General features: G+C 43.7%; 1 protein-coding gene across 6 annotated transcripts in view; it reads left to right on the plus strand.

Moving 5' to 3' along the window:
- Positions 1-9,582, plus strand: part of LOC139405325 (DDB1- and CUL4-associated factor 6-like) — a 56,322-nt gene extending 46,740 nt beyond the window's left edge. For 2 of the 6 annotated variants that reach the window (XM_071147711.1, XM_071147707.1), the window contains 10 exons: positions 1,299-1,358; positions 3,124-3,343; positions 3,658-3,794; positions 3,973-4,354; positions 4,506-4,547; positions 5,355-5,493; positions 7,800-7,956; positions 8,257-8,345; positions 8,809-8,914; positions 9,491-9,582. In XM_071147711.1, the coding sequence (XP_071003812.1) occupies positions 1,299-1,358; positions 3,124-3,343; positions 3,658-3,794; positions 3,973-4,354; positions 4,506-4,547; positions 5,355-5,493; positions 7,800-7,956; positions 8,257-8,345; positions 8,809-8,914; positions 9,491-9,549 (1,391 nt within the window). In that variant the 3' untranslated portion in view covers positions 9,550-9,582. The remainder of the gene's footprint in view (positions 1-1,298; positions 1,359-3,123; positions 3,344-3,657; positions 3,795-3,972; positions 4,355-4,505; positions 4,548-5,354; positions 5,494-7,799; positions 7,957-8,256; positions 8,346-8,808; positions 8,915-9,490) is intronic. The other 4 variants (XM_071147712.1, XM_071147709.1, XM_071147708.1 and 1 more) reach the window with 3 other exon arrangements.
- The last annotated feature ends 1,673 nt before the right edge of the window (positions 9,583-11,255 follow it).

Consider the following 11,255-nt stretch of genomic DNA (forward strand, 5'->3'; position numbering starts at 1 on the left):
GTAACCAAGACAAAGGAGATGATTGTAGACTACAGGAAAAGGACGACTGAGCACGCCCCCATTCTCTTCGACGCAGCAGGTTGAGTTACATAACTTTATGAAATACATGAAATAAGTATGCAATTGTCGTGTTATTTGTTCATTCAGGTTCCCTTTATCTAATTTTAGGTTTTGGTTGAAGATTTGATAACACATTCGGTATCAAAAATATGCAAAAGTAGAGAATTTGAAAGGGGGCAAATACTTTTTCACAGCACGGTACAGGCACAGACAGACATAATGTAAGTGGCTACAATGAGTCAGTTTTGTATGTTGTCTCCCATTTTTCATATGTATTGTTTGTACCTGAACATGTAAGCTTCAGTATTGGCGCGAAGCCTCGTCAGGGCTGTGACATCTGGCTTTTCTGTAGAGACTGATGAAGCTACTATGAACACACCAATTGGTATTTCATATACATGGGAAATAATGATATTCAATCTCAATCCTTTACGATTCGCTTCACGAAACACTCGTAATGTGGACGTATGTAGCTTGAGTTGCAGTGGAATGCACTGGCATCAGACCATGTGACATTGTGGTAGGAATCAATTCATATGTCAATCTATCTCTCAGTAACAACTTTCTTTGGAAGTCTATTCATCTAGTTTGAGGTGGAGTGAATGGTTTGCCAATGATGAATTTCTGCATGATGCCCTTGTTGTGGTCGCTGGTTACTGGTCACACAAGGTGACAGATGTTTGCGCATTACACAGGCCCTTGGTCAGTGTGGTTGGACACTGGCACTACCCCATGGTCAACATAGTTGGTATCAGCTCAACACACATGCAGTGAGTGGGTGTTCGTATCACTACGAGGTCCATCCTTGTTCCATGACTTCCTTTCAAAAGGCTGAGTGAGACAACTTGAGATGCCTGAAAAAGTTGAACTACTGTGTAAATCTTCTGTTGTTATCGAACTATGAATTGCGCGTGTGATATCTTTTGTGTTTTAGCACTGTACGTGTGGCGCTAAGTCCCGTATGTGTTCCATCTCCCACAAGCTTTTTGTAGTGAAATTGCTGTTCTATTTCCATATCAATATCAACCTTGAGATGTTCTTCCCAGTGTTACAACAAACAACACTGTCTGTTCATTTAGCTGTGTTTAACTATTTTTCCTGCTTGGCCTTGGTCCACTTTAAGCTGCGTTTTGACTTGAGCTTTGATCTTTGACCTCTGTGTGACCTGAGCATGATCGTATGAACCCTGGTGTGACCCTCTGTGCCCCGTTGTTTAGTGAGTCTTATTTGTGTTCCAGATTCTCCCTCGTCTGTGGTTAACAAACAGCTGGGATCCATGACTCTGGATGAGCAGCAGGGTGCGTCTCCTCTCCTCCCTTTCCCTCCCTCCCTCTCTTCTCACTCTCTCTCACTCTCTCTCATTCTATCCCTATAGTCTTATCTCTCTTTCTCTCCTTTTGTCTTTCTGTTCTTTTGTATCTCTGTCTTCCTCTGGCCTTTTCTCTCTGTCGTCTGTGTGGCATAAAAAAATGAAATAATAATTTGCATGAGACTTCTGGTGTGCCTTCTTGTCCCGCCACCATCTTTACCATGAGACTTCCGGCTTGCCCTTTGCCACTCCACCAGCTTTACCTGAGTGCATGTTTACTAGGCATGCATTCCAGTCCCTTTTGGCCAACCGAGTCCCCAGGGCGGAGACTGGTGTCAGCTATTTTCTCCAAGGCTCTCTTGTTGCGACTGTAGCTTGAGATAATGTTAGGTAATTCCTCAGCCCTTAAGTATTGATTTTATTTTGGACCGGTAACATAATCCAGGGCCGTATTTATGAACGGGGACACAGGGCACGTGCCCCTGGGCTCCAAACCTGGCCCTGATGCAATCTTGCTGCCCTCCTGGCTTTTCACTCAGTCACAGCCGTGCTGTAGATCATCTCACCTTACAAACTGTTCCCTCTCAATGCGATCGTCTCCTGTATTGGCTTTTTTTTTTTTTTTTTAACAGAACAACGCAATAGGCCCTAAGATGACAGTGACATTCCAAACTGCTTTGTGATGAACTTGTTGCGTGTGGTGGTATTTCGAGAGGCTTGCATTTAACCCCTGTATCTTTGTGGTGTTCCCCTCTCACCCGTGTGACGTTTTGGTTAGAATCTGGGTCAAATACTGGCAAATACTAAAGGGGTGCGCTTGGTTTAGCTTTGATTTAGCTTCACGCTCCCATTTCTTCTATTGTCACCATTGTGATGGGCAACTTAAATCTAACCAAGTGCACCTCACGCTTTTTGAAAGTATATGAATCACTGTATGTATTGCTGCTGTGGATTGATGGATAGCATTCCTCTCTTCCTCCTGTATGGAATGAAACTTGAAAACTTTCACAGAAACTGTCTTGTGTAACACAGTTAGTAGGAGGTGAGTGTACAATGGAGTACAGCCTTTTTTTTGCATTGCCATTGACCTACCTAAAACAACAATGAATCATGTTACCATCGCATTAGATTGTCCTGTATATTAAAAAACAAGACCGTGTACCTTTCTTCTAAAATCTAATCTATTTGACATGTTTTTATCTAGCATAACTACAGACTACATTATGCAAAATGCTAACACTGAAATGAAATACAAAGTGGTTTTATCTATTTGATAAATTAGTATTAGTCTTTGCACACTATTTCAAAAGAAACTAATCTATATTGTTTTGTCCCCAATTCTGAAATGTACTGTAACACCTAACATGGAAACACAACGATGAATAACTCTGTTGAAAATGTATAGTCGCGAGTAGGGTTGCAAAATTCCACACAATGTTCAAAAAATTCCCTGGTTTCCCAGAAATTCTGGTTTGAGGATTCTGTATTTCCTGCTTATTGCCTCCTAATTCTGGGAATCTTCCAACCAGGATTTCGGAAATACAACTGAATTTATTGAAAGTTCCTGGAATTTTTGCTACCCTAATCACTATAGTGGTTTTTATTTTGGTAACCAGGCAACACTATTGTCATATACTCTATATTATGCAATAATCTCTCTTTCTCCTTCCATTTTTTCCTTTCATTCTCTCTCTCTGTCTCTCTCTATCTGTCTGTGTCTGTGTGTGTGTGTGTGTGTGTGTTTTCCCTCTCAGGAGCATCAGAAGCTGTGAGTGCTGGAGCGAGTTCGGTCAAAGTGAAAACTCTGTCTGCGTCTGCCAGTGTAACTGGCACCTCGTCTGGATCCGGGGCACCAAGCAGCAGTACTGGACCTGGAGGTAGCCGAGCCAGCACGGCAGAACCCGTCCTGAGTCTACACTACAGCACTGAGGGAACCACCACCAGCACCATCAAACTGGACTTCACCGACGAGTGGTGAGCGTGCGACTCCGACTACACTACTTAGAAAGCCAGAAAGCACAATTTCACTCAATTCTAACTTTAGGAGGTGGTTTTTACAGACCCAGATTAAGCCTGCTGCTGGACTAAAAGGCACGCTCAATGGAGATTCTTAATGGAGGGCAGAATACTGAACATCGAGGGAAACCGACCCTTGATGTTCCCAGATTTTTACTCATCAAATGAATGTTCACAAATTGAAATCAAGTGTCTCATCTTGGTGATGGAATGTTGTTCTTTGAGACCGACTCTTACCCTCTCTCCTTTGCCCCACCCCCTGTTCTCTACAGGAGCCGCAGAGCTCCTAATTCCAGGGGCAGCGGAGCCTCCAGTTCCAGGGGCAGTGGAGAGTCCAAACCGTCAGAGGCAGCAGGGGCCGCCCAGACCAGGGAAGGGCCCTTGGCAGAGAGCTCTGCCTCAGAGCAGGGTGAGGACAGGAGTGGCCATGATTGTTAGCGTTACTGTCCTCTATGGGATTCCATGTGTAGCACTGATCAGGAAAGCGGCATTAGTTCCACTAGTTCTGCCGTATTGCCGACACCTAGACAACTGAGCCTCATACTGACCACATCTGTCTTCCTTCCTCTCCCCTCCTTCAATACCAGTGGCTGTGTCAGAGCCCTCCGGCCAGAGCAGGTCTGCTGCTTCCCACACAGATCCACTGTGTGAGGCTGGGGGTGCCTCCTTCTCCAGCACCCAGGGCTCCACGCAGGCCCAGGCCACCGCACAAGCCACCTCTGTGGGGGATTGTGTGACTACCACACCCCTGGAGAGGAACCAGGGTGTGGGTGCGGAGGACACCACTGGGGGGTGCAGGAGAGAGGAGCCTGTGGGGGAGGAGGGGCATGGGGGTCCAGGGGGGCAGGGGGTTCCAACGGGACCGGGAGGACAGGGTCAACCCTCCCGTAGCCACCAGGACTCAGACGACAGTGATGACGATCCAATTCTTATCCCCTCTGCGAGGTACAGAGGAGGACAGGGACAGAGGTACGGACTGCAGCACTATAACACACAGTATTTTGATATGTTGTTGTTGAGTATCCCATTTAATGTCACATCCTCTGTATATTGCTGTGAGAGAACCTTTTTTCTTGTTCTTTGTGGTGATGTACGTTTAATGATTCTGCTATAAACATAGATCTAATTTCAGAGGATCAGCGGTAGGAGATAGGATGATCAGGTAACGTCTGTGTGTCCACAACTATAATATCTAACCTGCAAGCAGTTGAAGAGCTTTAACTTCCAAAACTACAGCTCCCATGAGTCCAAGCAACCCCCACCTGAGACTCTACTGTAGTCTACAGGATGTGGTGTTTGTAGTTTTCACCAGCAGGATTAAGCCTTGTGGGTGTGATGGGCACTGTTGTGAAACACTATTCCTGTGAGCATGTATATGCATGTGTGTACCACCACCATTCACTAAGAGGAAAGCTATTAGCTACATTATCCCTGGTAGGTACGTACTGATGTCACGAGGGTAACAGGCAACACCAAAGATGCAACAACCAATGAATTAATTAAACCCTTTCAAAGCCGTCAGTAAAATGTAGATTATACTCATTGGTTATATAGCCAGCTTAGACTAAGCTTAGTACCTGACCTACTCATTGGTTATATAGCCAGCTTAGACTAAGCTTAGTACCTGACCTTCTCATTGTTTACTCACAACACGAGAGAGATAAGAGAAGGAGAGAGAGGAGATCGATATTATCTACAGGGTGAAGTGAAATAAGGACATGTCTTCTCTACAGTATGTGTAGGGTTGTTGAGGTTGTAGAGGACTGGTGACGGTCAGTTAGCGCGGCATGTGAGTAGTATTTGCAGCTTTGTTGCTGATTTTATTTTCCCAAGTGCTGTTTTGGTTGCTTCAGCATCATCGAGGGGTGAACCAGCATGACGCTCAGAATTCAATTTCCTCTCTGCAGGTATAGAGTGAAAGATTTTTATTGTCAATACTGTGTATAACGTGTGCTTGTGTGTGTCGCAGACGCTCAGCTGCAGCCCGTATCCAGGAACTGTTTCGTCGGAGGAAGGAGAGGAGAGAGATGGAGGAGAGTGAGACCCAAAATATCAGGAGACCCTCAGTCAAAATGGTCTACAAGGGCCACCGCAACTCCAGGACTATGGTACACTAATCTTCACTTCTCGACTTCGGTTACTTCTGGTCGCACGTTTCCAGCTGACTCTAGATCAGCTTCCCCCTACGCCAACCCCTACTGAAAACATAATGTGAAGGGCAACAAACTGATCCTGGGCCAGATGTAGAGAGGGATCCCAGCTGCTGAGCGAACTATCCTCCCGGTTTAATAGAATTAGATAAATATATACACACACACACACACACACACACACACAGTGGCGGTTCAAGCTTGTGAACATAGATGTAATTTCAGAGGGTCAGCGGTAGGAGGTAGGCTGATCAGGTAAAGTCTGTGTGTCCACAACTATAACATCTAACCTGCAAGCAGTGCAGTGCTCATTGAAGAACTTTAACTTCCAAAACTACAGCTCCCATGAGTCCAAAAGACTACTGTAGTCTACAGGATGTGGTGTTTGTAGTTTTCACCAGCAGGACTAAGCCTTGTAGGTGTGATGGGCACTTGTGAAACACTATTCATGTGAGCATGTATATGCATGTGTGTACCACCACCATTCACTAAGTGGAAAGCTATTAGCTACATTATCCCTGGTAGGTACGTACTGATGTCACGAGGGTAACAGGCAACACCAAAGATGCAACAACCAATGAATGAATGAAACCCTACAAACCCTGGAGAAAAATGTTGATTATACCCATTGGTTATATAGCCAGCTTAGACTAAACTTAGTACCTGACCTTCTCATTGTTTACACACAACAAGTGATAAGAGAAGGAGAGAGAGGAGATCGAGTAGCCGCCTTTTGCAGACATAACAACCGAACACACTCGTAGCATTTTTTCTACAATGGAAATCAAATATTGTTCGTAAAGTTCTTCCCAACACTGTTGTAGAAGTTCCCACAAATGTGTTGCACTTGTAGGTTGCTTTGCTTTCACCCTTCTGCCCAGTTCCACCCAAACCTGCTCCATTGGGTGTAAGTCCGGAGACTGTGCTGGCCATTCCGTGATTTGAAGCCTACAGTCTTGTTCTTTTCTTCTAAGGTAGTTGTGACATAGCCTGGAGGTATGTTTTGGGTCATTATCTTGCTATAGGATGAACCCCTGACCAACTAAGCGTACACCAGAGGGTATTGCATGGCACTGCAAAATGCTGTGGTAGCCATTTTGGTTCAGGGTGCCACTCACTCTCTGCAGGTCGCTGACTCTGGATCCAGCAAAAGAGCCCCAGACCATCACGCTTCCTCCTCCATGTTTGACAGTTGGTGTCACACACTGAGGAACCATCCTTTAGCCTACTCGATGGCGTACAAAAACCCTGCGTGATGAACCGAAGATTTCAAGTCTTCAGTAGTCCAGTCTTCAGTAGTCCAGTCTTCAGTAGTCCACTGGCGGTGGTTCATGTCCTAGACAAGTCTCTTTTTCTTATTTTGCTTTCATACTGCCACTCGACCTGTCAAGTCTGCAGCTCGAAGTCTTCTCTTCACAGTTGAAACTTAGACTTGCTTTCTTCAACCAGTGTTAAGCTGTGCTTGAAGTTGTTGTCCTGTGAGCCGCCTATCACGCAAGCTGTTGACTCTCAGAAACGTGTCTTCTGATTCTGTTGTGGCTTTGGGTCTGCCAGACCTCTTCCTGTCAGTTTCCTCCAGTTTCCAAGTGCCTTTTGATGGTGTATGAAGCTGTACTGACACCTTGGCTTTCCTTGCAATTTTTCTAAAGAAAAGACCTACGCTTTTAAGGGTTATAATGGTCTGTGTCTTCCTTTGTTAATTGCCTTTTTCTCGCCATGATGATCGCAATATACTACTTCCTGCAGTACAATACTGCCTAAATAATGCTTAACAGTGTGTAGTAACACAGTCTGTTCCGACACTGCTTTTATACAGACAGAGGGTTTGTGAGTAATCAACAAAAGTTTGGATACCTGTAGGAATTGTTAGCATCTACTTTCAAGGCTTCATTTACTTCCATTGCTGCAGAGCAGCTGTAAGTTGTTAACCCATTACTTGTTCCCTAAAGGCATTTTTATTTATTTTTTACTCTGAAATGTACGTTCTTTTTCAGTTTTTGTTTTTTTGGTAACCAAAACTTTTTAAAATATCTATATTTTTTAACCTCTGGCAGTTTACCGCTTGCCTTTTGCACCATTTCAGGGTACTCACTGGACTTGGAACTGGGGGTGTTGTAAAACATTTGACCGATAACGTAAACTAACTCACATTTGTACGGAATGGGGTTAGCGTACGTTAGTGTGTGTATATAAATACGTTTCAAGATGCTTTGAAAGCATTTATAGTTCCTTTGTCTCCAGTTATTTCTGTGTGCTGTCTGTAGATCAAGGAGTCGTGTTTCTGGGGGAACAACTTTGTGATGAGTGGTTCAGACTGTGGCCACATCTTCATCTGGGACAGACACACGGGTGAGCACCTGATGCTGCTGGAGGCCGACAATCACGTAGTCAACTGTCTCCAGCCGCACCCCTACGACCCCAGTGAGTTACTGTACACTCCATACACCTTCAACCACACCCCTACCCGCTTACAGCCGCACCTCTATGACCCCAGTGAGTTACACTTCTATATCTAGAGCCACACCTACAGTATACACCCACACTTCTGTAACCCCAATGATTAACACACACCTACCCTAGTCTCACCTCTACACCTCAACCACACCCCGGTGAGTTTCTTAGCTACATTTTCAGCCTTGTATAAAGAGCCAATGATGTCACACCTCCTACCCCTTAATTGTCGTACCCTATTGCCAACAGTTTGTCTCCTGTCTGTTCCAGTTCTTGCCTCGTCAGGGATCGACTACGACATTAAGATCTGGTCACCTCTGGAGGCGTCACCATCCTTTAACAGAGTCCTAGCTGATGAGGTATGTTTGCTAAACAATTGATTCAACGTTAGTGGCAGACAGCGGGTAGTCTGGGGTTCACTTCTCTGTCTCACCAGTTGAGGGGGTTTGATTCCCCACTGTGTGAGACTTCCGCACAGAGTCTCTGGTCCTCTACAAGAACTCTCACAACAGCTGACTGGAGACACCTTGCCCCAGGAGACCAACCTATCCCTCCCTGCCCTCCTCCTTGTACCCTCCCTCATCACCCTCTCTTCTCCCTTTTTTCACCCCTCCCTATTACCTTTTCTATTCCCGCTTCCCCTTACCGTCCTCCCCTACCCTTCAACCGCTCTCTCACCAGTCCCAACTTCTGAGTATGATAGGAATCACATTCTCTTTGATCGTTCTGATTTACTGGTATCATTTGATGCTTCTGATTTACTGGTATCATTTGCTTTCTTTTACCTTCCTCTCTATCTCCCTCTTTCCCTTTCTCTCTCAGGTGATCACGCGTAATGAGTTGATGCTTGAGGAGACCAGGAACACCATCACAGTCCCCGCCTCCTTCATGCTGCGAATGCTGGCCTCCCTTAATCACATAAGAACGGGTACACACACACACACACACACACACACACACTCTCAGTTACATTTTGCTAGTAGTTTTGTGATATTAACTTTCTCTTTCGTGAGTTATTTTTATGGTGTTTTGGAAAGGCAGTTGACTAATGAACCAATAGAAAGTGTATGTGGAAGTATTTCTGTTCTTCTTGATGTACTTTGGGACCCTTGAGCCTGCTCTGAGTAAGCCTCTTACCACTTTGAGATTTACTGGTTCACCCACTCAATTTCTAGCCTGGTTGAGTGGGTGTGGGTCTCTGTTCAGCTATGACATTCCACTCCTTGTACTCTGTAATTCGCACAAAATCCAGCTGTATATTCAATGTTGAGATTAACGAAAGGCCAGTCCCTTTGACAATTGACAGAGTACAAGGAGTGAAATGTGAGACTGGTACCCAGACTACTCAATTACCAGCAACCAGTTTTGAAACTTACACTGTAGGAAATGGGTTTAGGGTGGCATTCATCAGGCACAAAATGAAAAACTGACTGAAATAGGGACTTGTCAAGTAAGAAATGATGATTTCGGTTTTTTTTCACACACTCACTTTGTTTGTCCTCAGATCGCTTGGAGGGTGACCGCTCAGAAGGTTCTGGACAGGAGAACGAGGATGACCAGTAGCTGCCCAAACACCATTTTATTGGAAAAAGAAAACACCATTTTTCTTTTGCTCTAAAAAGCACTTGAAGATCTTGAGATTTGTACAAGTAGAATATTTCTTTATCTGAGCATTAGTTACATTTTTAGCTCTTCTTTTTTAAGATGACTTTCTTACTGGTGTGTCTGTATGAGAACTGCATTTGAGGAAAAAAGTGTGTGAATGCAAGCGCAAAGCCAGACGTGTGTTTGTGTGTGTGTATATATATATATATATATATATATGTATGTATGTATGTATGTATGTATGTATGTATGTATGTATGTATGTATGTATGTATGTATGTATGTATATGTATATGTGTATATATATATATATATATATGTGTGTATGTATATGTGTATGTATATATATATATATATATATATATATATATATATATATATATGTGTATATATATATATATGTGTGTATATATATATATATATATATATATATATATATATATATATATATATATATATGTATATATATGTGTATGTATATGTGTGTGTGTGTGTGTATGTACAGTTAAAGTCGCAAGTTTACATACACCTTAGCCAAATGCATTTAAACTCAGTTTCACGATTCCTGACATTTAAGCCTAGTAAAAATTCCCTGTCTTAGGTCAGTCACCACTTTATTTTAAGAATGTGAAATGTCAGAATGATAGTGGAGTGATTTATTTCAGCTTTTATTTCTTTCATCACATTCCCAGTGGGTCAGAAGTTTACATGCTACCAAATACTAATTGAGTGTATTGCCTTTAAATTGTTTAACTTGGGTCAAACATTTTGGGTAGCCTTCCACAAGCTTCCCACAATAAGTTGGGTGAATTTTGGCCCATTCCTCCTGACAGAGCTGGTGTAACTGAGTCAGGTTTGTAGGCCTCCTTGCACGCACACGCTTTTTCAGTTCTGCCACAAAGTTTCTATAGGATTGAGGTTAGGGCTTTGATGGCCACTCCAATACCTTGACTTTGTTGTCGTTAAGCCATTTTGCCACAACTTTGGAAGTATGCTTGGGGTCATTGTCCATTTGGAAGACCGATTTGTGACCAAGCTTTAACTTCCTGACTGATGTCTTGAGATGTTGATTCAATATATCCACATAATTGTCTTTCCTCATGATGCCATCTATTTTGTGAAGTGCACCAGTCCCTCCTGCAGCAAAGCACCCCCACAACATGATGCTGCCACCCCTGTGTTTCAGGGTTGGGATGGTGTTCTTCGGCTTGCAAGCCTCCCCCTTTTTCCTCCAAGCATAACGATGGTCATTATGGCCAAACAGTTATATTTTTGTTTCATCAGACCAGAGGACATTTCTCCAAAAAGTACAATCTTTGTCCCCATGTGCAGTTGCAAACCTTAGTCTGGCTTTTTTATGGTGGTTTTGGAGCATTGGCTTCCTCCTTGCTGAGCGGCCTTTCAGGTTATGTCGATATAGGACTCGTTTTACTGTGGATATAGATACTTTTGTACCTGTTTCCTCAGGCATCTTCACAAGGTCCTTTGCTGTTGTTCTGGGATTGATTTGCACTTTTCGCGCCAAAGTACGTTCATCTCTAGGAGAAGGAACGTGTCTCCTTCCTGAGCGGTATGACGGCTGCGTGGTCCCATGGTGTTTATACTTACGTACTATTGTTTGTACAGATGAACATGGTACCTTCAAGCGTTTGGAAATTGCTCTC

This window comes from Oncorhynchus clarkii, chromosome 3 (assembly GCF_045791955.1).
Source record: "Oncorhynchus clarkii lewisi isolate Uvic-CL-2024 chromosome 3, UVic_Ocla_1.0, whole genome shotgun sequence".
NCBI lineage: Eukaryota > Metazoa > Chordata > Actinopteri > Salmoniformes > Salmonidae > Oncorhynchus > Oncorhynchus clarkii.